General features: G+C 37.4%; 1 protein-coding gene across 3 annotated transcripts in view; it reads right to left on the bottom strand.

Annotated features, from left to right (window-relative positions):
• gse1b (Gse1 coiled-coil protein b) overlaps positions 1 to 19,131 on the bottom strand; it is a 352,884-nt gene that overhangs the window by 8,641 nt on the left and 325,112 nt on the right. For all 3 annotated transcript variants that reach the window (XM_056478137.1, XM_056478138.1, XM_056478139.1), the window contains 8 exons: positions 10,338 to 10,504; positions 9,728 to 9,925; positions 6,466 to 6,645; positions 5,784 to 6,115; positions 3,602 to 3,932; positions 2,617 to 3,221; positions 1,200 to 1,312; positions 803 to 1,064 (listed from right to left, as the gene is read on the bottom strand). In XM_056478137.1, the coding sequence (XP_056334112.1) occupies positions 803 to 1,064; positions 1,200 to 1,312; positions 2,617 to 3,221; positions 3,602 to 3,932; positions 5,784 to 6,115; positions 6,466 to 6,645; positions 9,728 to 9,925; positions 10,338 to 10,504 (2,188 nt within the window). The remainder of the gene's footprint in view (positions 1 to 802; positions 1,065 to 1,199; positions 1,313 to 2,616; positions 3,222 to 3,601; positions 3,933 to 5,783; positions 6,116 to 6,465; positions 6,646 to 9,727; positions 9,926 to 10,337; positions 10,505 to 19,131) is intronic.

Genomic DNA, 19,131 nt, shown 5'->3' with positions numbered 1-19,131 from the left:
CCCATTTCACCTGCTGGCGTGACTATAAATTTCGTGGGAATAAATGTCCGAATAAAAGCGCAGGAGCGGTCGGTAACTCTGGTGTAATTTTAACAGGAGTGGGCGGTCTCACAATATCGCTCTTGAGCGAGCGAGCGAGCGAGCAAGCAAGCAAGCGTGGCGTGTGTGTGAGTGCACGTGTGTGTGAGTGTGCGTGTGTGAGTGTGTGCGTGTTTGTTTGGTGCTGTCTATGTTTGTGTATGTGTGTGAATGAGAGACAGTGTGGTGCTGTGTGTCCATGTGTGTGTGTGTTTATACAGACAGCTTGTTATAGCCACCCCCGAAAATATAACACTGTGTATGGCTGGCATCGTCAATGCACCGTGATGCACTGAAATATCTAATTGAACCGAATCGATGGCATGATATTTGTAACCGAACCGAACCGTAAGACCAGTATAGGTTCACACCTCTAATGTTTACCTTATAATTAAAGTTGTTGCTCATCTGCCGGTTCCCGCCTTGAATAAGCAAGTTTTAGCTACTTGTACATTAAGATGGCATTCTTAAAAAACAAAACACCAGCGAAGAAACTCAACACAGAGGAACATAAAAACCTGCTGACAGCTAGTGTTTCGGAAGTGTTATTGCAGACCAACACAAACAGCACACAGAAGTATAAATGCACAGCAACGCGCAAGGCATGCGCTGTAGGTCACGATGATCATTCGACACAGAAGTATAAACTAGCCATATAAAACTCTAGAGTGCCACCAGAAAAATCAAAGAACATACAAAGTATTATGAACATAATACATACTACCTCTTCTCTGCTGCTGTGTGATGTGGTTGAGGCTGAAGATGGTAAGGAAGCGTTTCTTGTCTTCCAGCTCTGGGCTGTTGTTCATGTCCTCTGGAGTGAAACGGGTTAGAAGGGGTGTAGGAGTGGGCCGCTTGTTCTGCACAGCTGGTGGGGAGGGACTCCTCTCTCTTAGCATGCGCCTCCTTTTTTTCCTTTTCACCTCCATCATCTCCTCTCGGTGGGCCAGGGTAGTCAGGTCAAACATCTCTAAAAACTCCACTTTCTGTAAAAAGATAGAGGTGTTTTGACCAATAAATAGGTGTACTGATATGGGAGGGGGTGAGAGTATAATCCGTTATTTAAAAATCTACACAGATAAACAATTCTTGCAAGTAGTATTCTGATAGTCATGTGTTACCTCTGTGGAATCATCCAGCTTGAGTGGTGGCTGTTCAGAAACCCTCCGGAGATGAGCTCGCACCTCTTCCTCGTCACTCTCATCATAGGAGTCATCCAGCTCATAGTAATAACCTAATCAAGATATTGAAGGTCATTCTTCAACTCTTAGAAATGGCCTTCAGGACTTAAGCTTTACTCACTGGTAAACACCACGAATAAAGCCCAACTTAAATGTACTCTAACGTGTGTAAAAAAAGTTTTATCGTGTAGTGTCTGTGCAATGCAAAAATTGTGCAGTACTGTATAGTAGAGTTTCCACGTACTATTATGCCATCGATATGATAACTGAACCAATTGAACTTTGGGATTAATCTGCGGATGGGATTACATTCATGGGCTAATCATAAAATTGAATGAACTGTGTCAAATACCACAGGTTTTAGTATAGAGCAATTTACCATCCATCTCACTACTCGAACCGATAAACTATATCATATCGCATCGCAATAAAATTGATGTCAATAACAATGATAAGCTCTGGACATTTTTACTCTATATTGATTTAAGAGCCAATCACAAAGCAGAATGTGCAACAATAGGAATCTAAGGGTGCTTCCACACTGGGGTCAATTGCCTGGACTGTACCCAAGTTTGAATGTCCCACCCTGCCACCTTCTCAGTTGGTTTGTGTACGCTTGCGTCATCAAGCTGCTGTTGTGTACGGCTGTTATTTAAGTGAATATTATAAACGTTCAGAACACATTGCGATGTCTGCAGAAGTTGTTTTTGGAGGAGACAAGCAGTCATTATCACTGTGTTTGCTCTGGCTCAGTCCAGCTTGTCACCAAGGTACAGCACATGATACACGCGAATGAGCAGTGTGAAAACAATAGTTTGTTGTACCATTGGTGGTTCTCTTCTATTATTTGGTACGATTGCATTCATACCAGAAGTGAACCGGACCAGAGTTTGCGCGAACCGTACTCCAGATCACATTTTTCAGACAGAGTCGGGTACAGAGTTCAGAAGACACATTCACACTAGCTAAACGTACCGAACTCTGACGTCAAATTAACCCAGGTGCGGACCAAAAGTGGCCGAAAGTATATTATGCCATTTAATGGACCCTCTAATTTTTGTGGCTTCAGTCATTGTTGGGGTACTCTTTTAAATCTGGAAGTATTAACAACTTACTGTATATCACAATATATATTGTGCATTTTTGCCGTATCACCAAGCCCTAGTCTCTGTATCTCAATTGCTGACACTGAAATGTGTGTCTCATCTGAAGTTGTATCTCTTGCTCTTTAGATATCACTACCAGTTATTACAGAAACACCATCCATAACCCAAAACCAATAATTTGTGGGAATGACATTTTCTGAGCTGAAGATTTTCAGCCTCTGATGACAGACAAAGTTAACATCTCATTGTACCTTTCTCTCTGGCTTCCCTGCGTCTTCTCTCCTCTAGGTCAAGTTTGCTGACTGCTCGTCTGTGCTGCTGCAGGAACTCGTCATACACTAACGTTGTATCCGGCGCAAGGCGTGAATGCCCCTGAAGGCTCTTTAAAGGCCCGCTGGACTTAAAACCAGCGCTCAGCTCTCCGTAGGGCCCTGACAGACTCAGTGGCGCCCTCTGTTGGTTCAGGAAGCTCTGGGTGGATTTTTCCAGCTCTGCGAGGAAAGTGTTTGGCTCAGAGAATCCACTTGGTCGAATAAGGGGGTATTTATCCAGACTGTCTCTCTTCCGAGATCCTTCTTCCAGCTTTTCAGAGTTGTAATGGCGCTCATGTTTGGAGGGGGGCAAAGGAAGCCGGCTGATATCGTAATGACCTAGACTCGGAGGGTCATGCATGGTGCGTCTAGAGTCAGTGGAGGTCTCGATGAGTGCTGCAGGGTTCCAGAGCGTGGTTGGTGGTGGCGGCGCATGGTCTTTATGCTGATGTTTGGGGGAGATGAGAGGGGGCGGAGCTCCCAGGAGCGGATGAGAGTCTCGGTCACGATCTCTGTTGCTAGGATCATGATGGTTTGGTACAGGTCTAAAAGAAAAACGCTTTATCAGTGCTGCACAATAATATTATCCATCTTTGTTAGCAACACATCACTATCCCAAAATGCAGGTTTCATATACAACAGAACTTGAATGTGACATTGAAGATTTGACCGAATGAGCTGCTCATTGCTTGCAGATTAATTCATATTAGCTTTGATGCCTTAAGCAAACAAAATAAAAGATAAACCCAGCAGCTCAATCACATGTCGACTTATTTTTTAACAGTTTTCAATTGGCTCCCCCTGATTTCTATCATTACAATTTTTCTTTCCTATCTGTTAAAGCATCTCTTATAATTTGATTATAGAGTAAAAGTAAAAACCAAGCATGTATCACACTTATCTCCAGTGTGAAAAATGCCCTTACCTGTGTCCTTCTACATTCATGTCTGGAATTTCCCCCTGTCTGCCCAGGTCCAGGTGCTGCTCTAGGACCTGCTGACGGAACTCTGACACTTGGTACTGCCTGTCTTCCTTCTCTTGCCGTAGCTTCCGTTGCCGGGCCAACCAGCGCTCTTCCTCAGTACGCTGTAGCATTGTGGCCACCGTCAAACTGGCGGGTCCTGCCCCTCCAGGGCCCAGATACAAACCATGAGCAGAGGAGAGACTGGGCACAGGGTGGTGGGTGGAGTTCAGAGACTGGTGAATTCCAGGCTGGATGGGTTTAGGAGTTGTAAGAATGGACTCTTTGGTTTTTTCTAGGGGGCACAGATATAGTGATAGTGTTAGCTGCACAGAATGAGAGGTCAGGATTTAAGAATTCAATAAAATATGATGACAAAGACCAAATCGAACTTCATCACGTTGGTTGTTGTGTTCAGGTGCATCATAAAGTGAAAGTTCACCCTATAAATTTTTTTCTGAATGTATTTTTTTGTCAAATGCATACATCCATTCATGCACGTATTTGCTGCTGGACCTCTGCAATTATTCAATCTTATTGCTTGCCTAAATTCCATTATTCAGAATCCAATCCAAACAACAACTGATTTTATTGAATCAAGTTATAAAACAAAAAAGTTAAGCTACTTTACTGTATGTCTGTCATATTGTAACATAAAAATACAGCAACATTGAGCAAAAGCAGCTTGGTGAATCTCACACATATTGAGGACACCTAAAAATGTGATCAATTTCAAATGATATTAAAGCTTCAGCGATAAAAGGGACCTCGCACCCGGGCTCACCGCTGCCCAGTGGCCTTAGGATGACCGAGAACAGTGGACTATATTAATTTAAGCTGATATATAAAAAACCTGAGAAAATCAAAGATTTATGCCAAACTTCCTTCTGTCAGCAGGTGGTGCTATGACTGTGACTCAATATTGGCATGTAGATGTCTTTAGGATAGGAATTTCATTGAAGCTAAGAATTTTCAGGCAGATCGGAGATTGTGTAGCTGAGTTATAAGTATTTCCTCGTCCTTGGCGAAACACTGAACTTTGTCAGTCCACCATGGACACGCCCTTCGACAAAAACTCTAGATCTTCCCAATTTCACATCACAAAGGTCTTTGGATTATACTGACACAACTTGGATTCAATTTAATTTAATTTCTAGGAGTTTGTTACACTGTAAAACATGTCATTTCCTGTTAAAAGCAGGTGGCGCTATAACTGTAACTGGATATTGAAAAGTAAACTTGTTCAGGTCAAGACTCTTATTAAACGAGTGGATTTTGAGGCAGATCGAATAATGCATGCCTGAGCTATAACAACTTTCTGTTTCGTTGCAAAACATCACACCCTTCCACGAAAACTCTAGATCTTTGCAATTTAACATCGCCAAGGCCTTTAGATGACAATGCCCAATTCTGGTGTTGATCTGATAAAATCCCTTGAAGCAGTCAAAATACAATGCCTGGAAATAGCAAAAACTGCACTTTTTTGGCAGTTGAAGTTAAAAATATCCAACTTCCTCTTGGATTTCGGATTTCACTGCAAGATACTTTTTTGTAGATACTGGCATGTTTGATGTGTGTACCAATTTTCGTACGTGTGCGCAAAACGTAGCTCGGGGGCCACTCCGTCAAATTTGCATAGGTGGTGCTGTCAAGTCATTTTGCCACAATCAATTTCGAGACCTTTACCAAATGTACATTTTTGCCAATTCTGGGGTGTGTGTAAGGTTCTGTGAATTTTCGAGCATGTTTAGACAATCATAAATGCGATTCATTCGAGAGAAGAAGAATAATAACAAATGGAGCAATTCCAATAGGGCGCAAGTGTTCGGTCCCTAAATATAAAACATATTATTTTTCAGACATTCACTTCCTTGTTTTTGTAGTGTTTTTAATTGTTGATGACCTACTTTCTTTTTAATATGGTCATCATTATTATTATTTTATTATTATATACATTTTCTCATCCAAAATGTAGCCTATTTCCTCAGCAGTGAAATATCACCTAATTACACCCAATAAGATTTTACTGTGTGTTCAAAACACAGCATACAATTGCTAAAATGAATCAAATGAAAGATGTGCTACATCCACACATACATTCATACAGTTTTTTTGTGGCTTGGCACATCTGAGCTAATGTTCATACCAGGTCTGTTGCTAGTGATTCTGTCGGGTTTGGCTCTGTCGTCTGGTGGTCCTCTCAGCCCGTGAAGCTCAGTCAGATAATGGCTCTCTGCAGCTTTCTCTCGTGCTGCCCTCTCCTTCTGTCGCTCCATCTCCCTCTCACGCTCTCTCTCTTTCTCCCTCTCTCGCTCCCTCTCTCTCTCCCTCTCACGCTCAAGCTCCTTCTCTCGCTCCCTCTCTCGTTCACGCTCCTTTTCTCGCTCGGCTTCTCGTTCTCTCTCTTTCTCTCGCTCTTGCTCCCGCTCCCGCTCCCGCTCTCTTTCTCTCTGTCGCAGCTCATCCTCCATCTGGAGTCTGTGGAAACACACACACAGACAAGCTCAATCCACAGAAACATATTGCACATATGTGTTTTTTTGTGAACGTTGTGCTTTCATTTTTCATGTTTTTAAACTTCATGTTTCATAAATAATAACTAGTCGATCTGCCCTACTGAAGATTAAAAAGTAGCTAATTAGCATTACAGCTATGCTACTCAAAAATTAGCTTGTGGGGAAAAAACAATTCTGAAAAATTTAATTATTTATTAAATGTGAACAAAAATCATAAAAATTATTTAAAGTAGTTAGATACTAATGTGATGACGTGAGGTGTTGATACATTTACAGATTTCTGTTAGCATAATTCCAGGTGGTTGTGCATACCTTTCAGACAAGCGCTCAGATTGTAGGCTGGACAGCGAGGGGTGGCTTAGGTCTCCAGGGTAACGCACCCCAGGCAGGTGCATGTGTACTGCAGAGGGGTGCAGAGGAGGTAAAGCACCTCCTGCAGGCAGTTGATAGAATGGCGACCTCAGCGCTGATAGACAGAATGGATCGTCCATTCTAAGAGAGACAGAGATATTCTTTATGCATACCTACAATTAGCAGATTCTCTTTGAAACAACTCATTTTGATAGGAAGCTGGAAAGTAAACACCGAATGGTATGATTGAGTAACAGTTGCATATAGATCAGGGTTTCCTGCTGGTTTCACCGAGTTAAATTTAAGACTTTAAGACATTTTTAACCATTATGAATGAAATTTTAGACTCATAAGGCAGGCGCTAAAGGCTAAAGAATTTTTCAAATGGCCTAGATGGAAAATATTTTTATTTGACATATAAAAAATGTTTCATTTAATAATACAATAATACATCAATGATAAACAATTAAAATATTTTAGATTTTATTTATTAGCTAAATAGTTTAAATATTGTGTAAAAACAAGCAAGCTCTACTAGTGTCCATACACTTTTTCCCAACATAAACTTTCTTTAAAATAAAAAAAAATGAAAAAATGTTTTAAAAGTATAATCAACAAAATCTACGGACCAGGTTGGTGTCCTCAGCAGTAAATACAAGGAGAACTTTTGAACAAATGTTATTGTAGGGAAAATAATTAAACCATTATGATAAATAAAGTAAAAAATTACCTTTTAAAATAAAAAGTTTATAGTTTTAGTGAGATGTATTGTTGGTGATTGTATGGGTTTTGGCCAGATTGGGTAGGAATACATAAAGGAAAATTACGACCTGTTTAAAAGATTTAAGACCTACAACACAGTATTTTAGTAAATTTAGGAATTTTTATTTTAAGGCCCAAAACTTGGATTTTGAGATATAAGACCCCGCAGAAACCCTGTAGATGGTCACTGATGGTTCATCTTGATTTAAAAAAAAATTATCAAAAGTAACACAATGTACACAATTTCTGCTAAGACTGAACCAACCTGCTTACAAATAAATCTGCAATGAAATGATGGTCTTTCTGAAGACATACGCAATAAAAATCTTTCTTAAATATTACATTCGTTTCTACACTGAATGTAAAATCTTGTGCATTGCAACTAAAAATCATTATTAACCCATTATAGTCAGAGATCTTGTCTACACTGGACACAATTCCTTGACAGTAAACTGACACCCATTCTATTTCTAACATACATCCAAGTGTTTGTGCTATTTTCTGAAATGAAGCAGAAATAGATTTGCAATGGTCACTTTGTTGCTTTAAGCTTCTAGCCAATGTGACAGGATGCAACACAACATGTTTATCCACAACTCAGCACTGCACAATGTCACAAAATCCATAGAGGCATGTGTATCAGTTGTTGCTCGAGTTATTGTTCGTTTGGTTTCTTTGCTATTTACTCATCTCCTACAACATGCATAAATTGGAAAGTGGGAGGACTTAGGAAGAAGTTTGAGATCTGTAACTTACAACATGTTTTTGAATTTAGTGTAGTGCCTCCTTAAATGTAATATAGTAATGTAGAGAATATAATGACCACTTGTATGCCAGACAGAAAACATTAGTCATACTATTTTTTCAAACATTGTGGCTTTTACAAAACATTGCGTTGTATTTCTGAGCATCTACCAATACCTAGCAAGCCCTATAGTAGTGGTGTAACACAGCGGTTCCCCACAGGGGGGTCCCGGCCCACAAGAAGGCCTCAGCAAGCTTTTTGAGTGGGTCGCCTGATATTTAAAAAATTGTTTAGCAGTGGACAATTAGGAGAACACTCATGTTGCCTTAGTTACTGGACCCAGGTGAGGAAGCTCCAAACTTTCGGGTCACAGCGATAGCAATACTGGAAACACCAAGATAGTTACCTGAAATATGGTTTTGTTTCATTTTCTCGAAGCAAAAAGTCCCTGACCCAGCCACAGGGGATTATCTATGACAAAGTTCTTGCTGACTAATGTATAAGACCGTCCAAACTAATAAGACATTTGCAGACGACTCATCCTCAATACCGCAAGGTATACCCAATACAAATGGCCTACTGATGTTTTGCTTTTATATTTTACATTAGGCTATTATTTGTGCATAAACACATCTAGATATAGTAATAAACAAACAGTCCTTTTTTTGACATACCTACTGCAAACTTATATGAGTGATAATATTATTAAATGTGAAATAAGGGTTTACAATTTTTTCTAGGGGAAAAGGGGGTCTCAGGCAAAAAAATGTTGGGAACCACTGGTGTAACGAATCACAAATCTCATAGTTCAGATCACACTACGGTTTTTGAGTCATGGACTGGAGAATTTTTCAGATCAGCAAAAAAGGAAGAAGACAAATGTAATTTTCTTTCCAATTATACACAAATATTACTGCAAAAAACATTGGTTTTAACAAACTGAACTTAGAACCTGTCATTTTAATAAAAAATAAAAATCAAGAAAGCAGCTTGAAAAAAAGGAAAATCTTCAATATGTAAAATGATCTTTGCTACTGTTGCTAATAATGCTAAATGTAGAAATCATCATTATAGGTGGATAATTGTTGATTTTAAACTGTTCTCCCAGTATTTCTCTGTTATTTAATTGTTTGTAACTAACTGAAAAAGTGTAAAAACTGAATCTCTCTCAATCAAATGCAGATGTAAATGCAGTGCATTTTAAGAAATAAAAGGATTAATAAACATATGCAAATTATTATCATTTATTTATCATTTATTATGCGTGGGTTTGAATTGAGATCCCGATCTTTTAATGTTTAACTGTGCAGATTTACACTGAATGCATTAATGCAGGCTAAACAGTGACAGAAAACACCTTTAATTAATAGCCTAAGAAAGCTTTTAGGTAGGTCCAACCACAACTTTTTCTGTTATCATTATATTTTACAGGGAAGCCCAAAGGTTTTCATACACGTGGTTTGAATGACGCGGGAGGCGATCTCTCTGCAGTTGTTATAAATGTTTTTAACAACATTTATATTAACCTACAAGTTCAAAATAAATTGTTAATTCAGAAACCATCCCAGGGAAACGTGGCATTCAATAGTTGTTGTCATAAATGAGTAGGCTATATAATAAAAAGTCTGCATGCCATAAACAGAACAATATCCCTTTAGCATGACAACCTAATGTCTGTAGGTGTTTCAATGTATTAGTGGTTTTGTGTTTGTGTACCTGTAGTGAGAGAAGGAGGGATGGGGCAGATATCCAGGGTGGTAGTAGGCAGCAGCAGCTGCAGCAGTGGCAGGATCAAGCCCCAAAGGCAAGGAGGGCATGCGGAGCTCCTCAGCCGTGGCATAAGGACGAAACCCTCTCAAATATTCCTCAGGAACACTGGCCGCGGGCACTGCATGGGGCATCTGACGGGGCAGGCTACAAGTGAAACACAAGATGAGAATTAAAAACAATGAGACATTAAAAAAGGGAGAAGGATGCTCATGAAATTGCATTGGAGGCTTTCAAGGTTTGTCCACACATAATGTCAATTTTAGCTTAAACAAGACTGACAATGATATTCCATCATCTAATGCAATGGCATTAATATATTATACAGTGAACAGACACTTTTTCGAGACTGTACTGCAAAATCTTTCGACCATGTTAAAAAAGATTGTTATTATTTCTCAAAGTAGAACACTATAATTCTCTTTACAATAATGAATAAATAGCTGAAGTGCTTTTCATGTTCAGTTGTTTTTATTTGTCTGTGCAATTTAGTGATGATGAGAATTAAAGTGATAATACAGTAGCACTCTTGGGAAGGGAAGAGGTCAGTAATACTCACTTAAGTGGTTGAAAGCGCGAGTCTTGCATCACAGATGCAGGCGTCAAGCCAAATGGGTAATGGTTTCCAATTAGGTGTGCCGGGACAGTTGGACCCCCCTTTTCTTGGGCAGAAGCAACCTCTGAACTTAACCTGTCCCTACTGACTCCATGTGGAACTGATTCAACCTAAACAAGCAAGAGATTATACTTGAGAAATGTTCTGTAATAACTTCTTCAATACACTGAGGACACAATGAATGACACACACAAGCTGCCTTGACAACAGCAAATCCCAGAATCTACAGAGCTTCTCAAGCCATGAAACTTTAAACAGTGTGTAAAAAGCCTTGTTAATGTTTATGATCACAAACTTCCACAGATAGGACTCTAGTTCCATATATACTTCACCTCTCTGGTCAGATGCTGAGGATAGATTAAAATAGCATTTTTTTTCTCTTAATTGTAAAGTTTTACAGCTTTAAAATAAAACAACTTTACTCTCTTCGTTCATTATGTGTTCATAAACACATCTCACCTACTAGTGAATTTCCAGTCAAACAATAGCAAACTTTTTAGATTTTAAATCCTAATTTATCAACAACAGAGATCAGAAAAGCTGTAAACCAACTGTCAGCAAAAACTTGAAGTGCTATTTTTTGTGTTTTTTTTTTAACAACCTAACAGGTATTTAAGCAGATGTCATAAAAATGATTCCAAAACATATTACTGCTGTAATTTTAAGGCAAATGACGTTAAAATGAAATGACGTGCAAATGAGAAAATGAATGACATGTACTGTACATGTCTCTAATCTCACTCTTTTAGCTTTTTCCATTTTATTCATGAACATTTAACGACAGGATGCAACATCTAATAAGACACCCCTACAAATGTTGTGACTTCCTTTTTCCTATGCCACTTGTTGTTAAACACACTTTACTTAACAACTATGGAACCTGCCCTCCATGGGGCCCCCAATCCATGTTTTCCTCTATTAACGCCCCTGTGAGCTCTGTGGAGTGGAGGAGGAGGCTCCAATGTGCAGCTGGCCAGAACAAATATTGCTTCAAAAATGACAAAAGAAATAAAAATCACAGATTAGACAGGAAAACCGGTGATGGACGTCTAACTGTCCCCCACCCAGATCCATTTATCGAGCGGAGAACAGGCTGGCAGAGAAGGCAAATACCTCACCATTAGCCATGCTGCTTTTTCTCTATTTGTGGCATGCCTAATGACATTTAACTGCAGTGTACAGAGGTTACTGAAATCCATAAAGCACCATTAACAGAGTCTGGAGGACATTTCTGCGGCTCTCAGTTAACACTGATGTAAATCAAACAGACAAGGCCAATACTGTGAACATCTTCTACATGATTCTTCTTACAGTTGGAAAATACAGGGTGTTCATTTAAGCAATAAACTATGAAGAGTTAACGGTTAAACATGGAGCCTATTCACAGTATAGCACAACCTTCAGTGCCATATTGCTTTCATTAACAAATTACTACCTAATAAAAATATAAAGGACACAGCAAGGAAAAAAACACTAACTGTAACAGTGCTGGAACTATTAAAGGAACTGATTATGGGCTGAAATATATGCTCCTAATATTCACCCACAATTTTGTCATACCATCAACCTTAATTCATCCAATAGGTTGTTTTCAACCACGAGGTTCTGGTGACGCTCGAAACTCAGATGGAGGGCAGGAAAGTAAAAAAACTGAATGGGAAACAGGGGAAAGTCCGTATTTTTTTGCAATTTACACCATATCTCAAATGAGATATAAATAAAAATCATCACATATTTTAGGCATGATCCTTACAAAATGCAGAGGTCCAAGTTTTCTACTGAAATAAAACATATTTGCCTGTCATTGAGGCAGTAGATCACGTATAAGCTACGTTACATGAAAAAATACTATAGTAAGTACTATAGGGTTTGGAAGCATACAATAGATAATAACTTCAATTAAAGTGTCATAGTAATTATATTGTTGCTGTGGTACAACACATATGTACTAATAAACAAATTATTCAATTTGCTTTTATAATTATAGGTTTTCTTCTCTAGAATTATACACCATCACAATACATGGTTTACTCTAGCGTTACAGGACTTATTACAGTTTATCAGATCACTATGCTACACTATTCTGTAGCATTCATTAACAAAGAGTTGTACACATTATACCCTTTACTATGTGGTTTAAAAACATTTTATTATACATAACTATAGTTTTCCCCCATGCGGATATCTTCCAGACATCAAGAAATAACAAGTGAAAGCATACAAAAGCGTGGACACATAGTCTACGTTGTTATTTATTTTTGTAAGGGAGAAAAAGTGCTTCACAATAACAACCGTCTAGTTTTGTCGCAAGGGCAGCATTTCTTTTATGTTCTGTCGATGAACTTGCATCAACAAACATTCACTGCTTGGTCGTTTATTCCACCAAAATGCCAGTAAAAAGTTAGATTTTTTTTCAAAACAAGAGATTTCATTGTAGCGATTACATGGCAGGGTATGTTATTTATACACTCCTGGACTTTGTATAAGAGTGGTGGTGTTTGTATCGGATTTTTACACAATAACATATTTATACACATAGCTAGGTCTGGATATAATATTTAATGGTGCCGTCAAATGAATTATCACGTTGAAAAAAAAGTTTGTACACATGTATGTATTGAATAAATGTTGATTACATGCCGCCTTTTCTTCCGTTTTTAGCCAGTTTCTTGAATTTTCCCACCTTTATTTAAATTTATAACAAGTGTTTTTATTAGTTTTACATTATTTAATAATTACCAAACAACAAAAACAACAACAATAAAAAACACAAGAAATAAGCATGATAATCCAAAGAAAAAATTGGTAATAATAATTAAAATAAAGAAAAGATTTTTTAAAAAATGATAAATTTTTCTTTTTTTTTTAATCAAGTTATTATTAAAAACAATTAGGTCATATAAATGCTTTCAATGAAAATACAAAGACACAGTCAATAGGGGTAGTGAGCCTATTAAGCACTACACTGCTGCTTGTAAAAATTGTAAAAGCAAGATTAGCAAGATTATCAATAACTCCATAACAGACTCCTTCCATGTGCAATATTTGAGTGAGAGAAGTTAACCATGTTTTAAATTGAGAAATAGAATTTGATTTCCACAGCTTTAGAATGACACTCTTAGCAATAACCATTCCATAAATGATGGTGCTTTGCATGGACACATTATAATCCAGCAGAGAACGAGAGTACCCAAATATAGCAATTTCTGGGTCAGGTGTAAAGGTAAAACCATACATCTCAGAAAATATTTAAATATGTCACACCAGAAATCATTAAGTTTTGGACACGTCCAAAAGAGGTGGGTCAGGGAGCCTTCAGCACACTTACACCGGTCACATGTAGGGGAAATGGTAGAAAAAATTTGGTGCAATTTTTGATATTTTGAGTAGAGCAGTCTGTGCATTACTTTAAATTGAATTAATTGATGCCTGGAATTAACAGAACAAGATAGAATTCTACTTAGGCTTTCCTCTCATGTTCCCACCTTTATGAGCAAAATCTTTTGAAAGTCTATAAATGCTGTTCGGCATTTCTTATTATGGCCGATTTAAATTATAAACAACACAAAACAAACATTTCGATTTTCTGATAGCAATTCCTATGTAGAACAATCACTTCCTGCCTTCCATCTTAATTTTACGCATCGTCAATGACACCATTTGAAAACAATCTATAGCTGATTTCTAAATAAATTAATGTCAAGATTTTAACCCTACTGCACAGTGTTGCCATATGGCAACATGTTATTTATGTTCATTTCCCTGCCACTGTTTCTTAAAGAACGACGATCTAATTCTTTTGTTGGAAAGAGAAGACCTTAGCGTAGCCAATGATGTGCTTTGGTTAAGTCACATGACATGCATGTTTTTCTGACAGGCTGGCGTTTATTGTGAGTGATTGCTGAATGCAAATGTAAACGTCAATAAAAACAAAGGATCAAATTATGTCAGATCCACAAACAAATCTGAAACATCACCTCCACTTATGATGTATGTCATCATAACTGGAGGTGATGTTTCAGATTTGTTTGTATATATTTATTTGTTTGTATATATTTATTATTGTTTGTATATATTTATCCAATATTTATTGGAGACAATATTTATATTTATTGTATGTTGTATACATGATAATACATTATGTTTGTTTTCAATAATATTCACCAAAAAAAGAATGGAATAAATGAAAACTGTTGAAATAGGAGTTGTTTTAAAGTATGGATAAGGTGTCATTTATACGTTCTGTGTTAAAGCTTATAATACTGCAACACCAATTAAATCAAAACAAACAACAAAATTATTAATTATAAGTAAAGTTCTAAATTAGAATTTTTTTTAAAGTTAGATGCACTATTGGATGTTGTTGCCATATGGCAACACATCATAAAGTACCTTAAAACAAATTCCCCAAATTTTTTTACAGCATCTGAAGTTAAGCCATTCCAAAATAAGAAAAACAGTTAAATATTTTATTTTTATAGATTTATCTTAACGCGGGCTGTAGAGGGATAAGATGATATTATAAATTATTAAAGTATCACATGATTGTTATAGATAAGTAAAAAAACAACAACAAAAAAACAAAGCAAGTATAATAATGTATGGTAACTGGTAACTATTACGCCCTCTTCTGGCCACTAATCGAGTTGCACACACGTTCTGTGTGTTTACACAGTTTTATAAGCCACACAACTGTGACAAAACATCCGACAATACCAGGTGACATCAAAAATTCCATTAAATACATTCTTTACATATTTTTTGTTTTCTTTTAGTAGGTATGATAATCTGCAGTCATTGTAATTTGATCATTTATTTGGAAAGCAACACAAGTCTAGAGCATGTCTTGTTTTCTAGAGCTACATAAATGTCTGTTTGCATGTGTGTGTGTGTGTGTGTGTGTGTGTGTGTGTGTGTGTGTGTGTGTACAAGCCGACAGGTGTGCGGTGGGGCTTATGCACATTAAAAATGAAAGAGGAGTGTGTTGTGATGGAGCCTGGGGCCGCCTGATGTCTGGCCCCTCTGTCTCTCTGTCTCTGTGGCTTTTGTCTAGCAGGCAGTCAGGCAGCAAGAGACGCCACCTCAGCCGGGTGAGGACCGTATGCGACACATCACCGTAAAACTCATCTTATGCATGACATGTATTGAAAAAAAAAATCATATTAACTGAACGAAGAGTGAGTTTGTGTGTCAGTATTGCTTTTCTGGATCCTCATGTAAGCCGAGGGTCAGGGAGTAAAGGCAGTGGGGGGAATCTAGAGCCTCAGTTTATGGGATTAATCCCCCAAGCCTAACCCCCCCCCCAAACCACACACACACACTCACTTAGCGATAATATGAGCTGAGCAGTAGACAGAGTGCTCTTTGTTTAATGTGTGTGTGTTTGTGTGTGAGCGATGGCCTGGTCACCCCTGCCCTTCACCGTGAACTATACTGACCTAGAATAATTGAGTATGTGCCGCCAAAGCCCTCCTGTCATAAATAGTGATGTCAGAGGTGTTCTAACACGACCTCAGCTGAAACAATACACAAACGAGTCTGATCAGAGTCCAGAGTTAGAGCAGAATCCCTCTTTTGTCTCTCGCTCATGATCACAAATCTCCCAGCTAATCGCTAGCTCCATTTCAATGGAAAAGAGAGCCCGGTTTCTCAGGGTGAGCAAAACAGTGGACAGAGGTAGCAGATAAGCAGGATTAGAGGAAGACTGGTAATCCGTAATCAAAGCGAGTGCGCACACACTTACAGGAAAGATGTGTACTTGACTGCAGGCGTCTGAAGGGGGTGAGGACACAGATGTTTAGTGCTGTTACAGGGCATTGTTTAGGACTTTGGGGGCAAAGGGGGTTTGTGTGTGTGATGGGGGGGGGCAGGTCCTGTTGTCGGCTTTATGTCACATGAACATATGGCACACACATTCTGACACACTGTGATTCGCAAGGAAAACGAAACTCCATCACTAAGCGCGAGTGTAAAATCAGCAACTAATAGTGTCCATGTATAAACGTCCAGTATATACTTTGCTTCCTAAGAGCTTTTTGGTTTCTATTCATTAACGCGCTGTAAAAAAATTATATACAGTTGAACTGTATATAATGAATTATAATGAATTATAAGCCTCCCTGAATTATTAGCCCCCCGTTTATTTTTTTTCCCCCAATTTCTGTTTAACGGAAAAGATTTTTTTCAACACACTTCTAAACATAATAGTTTTAATAACCCATTTCTAATAACTGATTTATTTTATCTTTGCCATGATGACAGTAAATAATATTTGACTAGATATTTTTCAAGACACTTCTATACAGCTTAGTGACATTTAAAGGCTTAACTAGGTTAATTAGGTTAACTAGGCAGGTTAGGCTAATTAGGCAAGTTATTGTATAATGATGTTTTTTTCTGTAGACTGTCAAAAAAATATATAGCTTAAAGGGGCTAATAATTTTGACCTCAAAATGGCCGTTGAAAAATTTAAACTGCTTTTATTCAAGCTGAAATAAAACAAATAAGACTTTCTCCAGAAGAAAAAATATCATCAGACATAATGTGAACATTTCCTTGCTCTGTTAAACATCATTTTGGAAATATTTAAAAAAGAAAAAAAAAATCAACTTCAACTGTATTTATAAGCAGCTATATATAGGCCCACATGGAATTTGCGTGTGCAGAAATGTGCAAATTTCCACAGATTTTTAGCTATACATTGAGTGTATGTATTGTGTAAATGTGTGTAAATTGATATTTATTCAGTTTTTTTATTAATTTCAAAACTTATTTTATTGTGATATAATCATAGCAATATAATATGATTTATTTAATACAGTTTGTAAAGAAATATTTTCTGCCTTTTAGAAGATCTAGAATATCAGAGACTTGCTTTGTTTACCAAATTAGTGGATCTAATTGAATGTATTATTGTATTAGTGTATGTATTGTGTAAATGTGTGTAAATTGATATTTATTCAGTTTTTTATTAATTTCAAAACTTATTTTATTGTGATATAATCATAGCAATATAATATGATTTATTTAATACAGTTTGTAAAGTAATATTTTCTGCCTTTTAGAAGATCTAGAATATCAGAGACTTGCTTTGTTTGCCAAATTAGTGGATCTAATTGAATTTGCATTGTAGACATTAAACAAAAGTTAAAAATGTATTATTTTTTATTTCCTATATTAAGTTTTTAGTTATGATACTCCTAAAATGATTCCACATAAATCCACAGATTTTTTACAAAATTCTCTGCAGAAATAGCAAAAAATGTCTGCAGATTCTGTCTGGCGCTAGCTATATACTAGGATTATCTATATACCAGGGCTATTCAATTGGCGGCCCGCGGGCCGAACTTGGCCCCCGAGGTAATTTGTTCCGGCCCTCCAAATAGTGTGATCAAGACATCCAAAATAAATTTAGTTCAGTCAAAAAACGGCCGCTTTAGCTATGAAGAGACGTGCTTCTGTTCATTACAGCACGAGCTGCAGTTGAAGGCTGCGAAGAGCGTGAGTCACCCGACAAGCGAGTGGTGCAACCAGCTGAAAACAATTGGATATGTTTGTAGAAAGGGCCTTTTGCACTGATATCGTTATTAGGGATGCAATGATTTGCTGATTTCACTATTAACCATGCTTTAATTCATCACCGTTAATCCTAAACGCTTCTGCTGGCTTCTTTTTAACTATAGCAGCGGGGTGTTTTCATATCACGTCTTTAACACTAAGTTCGTTATTTCCAACGTAAAGCAAGCAGAGCGATGCCCAGTAGAAAACATCTCATGCTTGACTTTCAGTGCAATGTAAACAAGATATATTTTGTAGATACCATTTATAATATATATATTATATATAATGTATGCAGTTCAAAACGTAACATATGAATGTGTTTGAATGTAAAAGAAGCCTACTTAAGCAATGCACTGCTTTTGGTTGTGCTCTGAAATACAACATTTGAATATATTTGTAAAAAAAAAGCCTATTGTACAATGCACTGGTATTATGTAGTTTCAAATACAACATATTAACATTGTGGGTGTCTTAAGGAGCAAAAATACAACATATGGGCTTTTAAATGCGGTTGTGTCATCACTCATATTGCAAGTCATATTTCTCCAGCGATTCATTTTGGATGCTTTTCATGAACTGGCCCTCATGACAAACTAATTGAATAGCCTTGCTATTTACTTTGCTTTGCTATACAGATGGACACAGGGATATGATGATGAACTTGGTAATAGACAGCTTTCTGCCTGCTGTCTGAAAGGTAGACAGTAAAACTATGCTACATTTAAGATATTATTTTTAGCAACATGGCATATGTGCTTCATGTGAATTGGATGAGAGAAATGTTGATGATGACTACATTTAGATCGAAAGCAAAAATTTCCACATTCTTCAAAATGAGCTATTTTGGCCAGCATTTGTTTGCACTGCATTTTACCTCATTAACTTTGCAGCATGCTAATGTCATGTTCCACTGGAATCAACTGTGGGAGTTAATCTAGCATCATGAGCACTCTGTGGTGTACATGAGAGTGAATGGAACCTCAATGTTCAAGTTAGGAAGCTGTCTATACAGCACATATTTATACAGTATAAAGAAATAGAATTCCCAAGGTTTTGGAGCAGGGCATTTGTATCAACCATTTTCACATTTTCGGGTTTCTCAGAGAGCGCAGTGAATTGGAGAGTACAACAAATAGTTTTTTTACAACCCTATTTCCTGAAATAATAAAGGAAAAAC

Source organism: Danio aesculapii, chromosome 18 (genome assembly GCF_903798145.1).
Source record: "Danio aesculapii chromosome 18, fDanAes4.1, whole genome shotgun sequence".
NCBI classification, from domain to species: domain Eukaryota; kingdom Metazoa; phylum Chordata; class Actinopteri; order Cypriniformes; family Danionidae; genus Danio; species Danio aesculapii.
The sequence above is the reverse complement of the archived record's forward strand: the minus strand, read 5'-3'. Positions and strand labels throughout refer to the sequence as shown.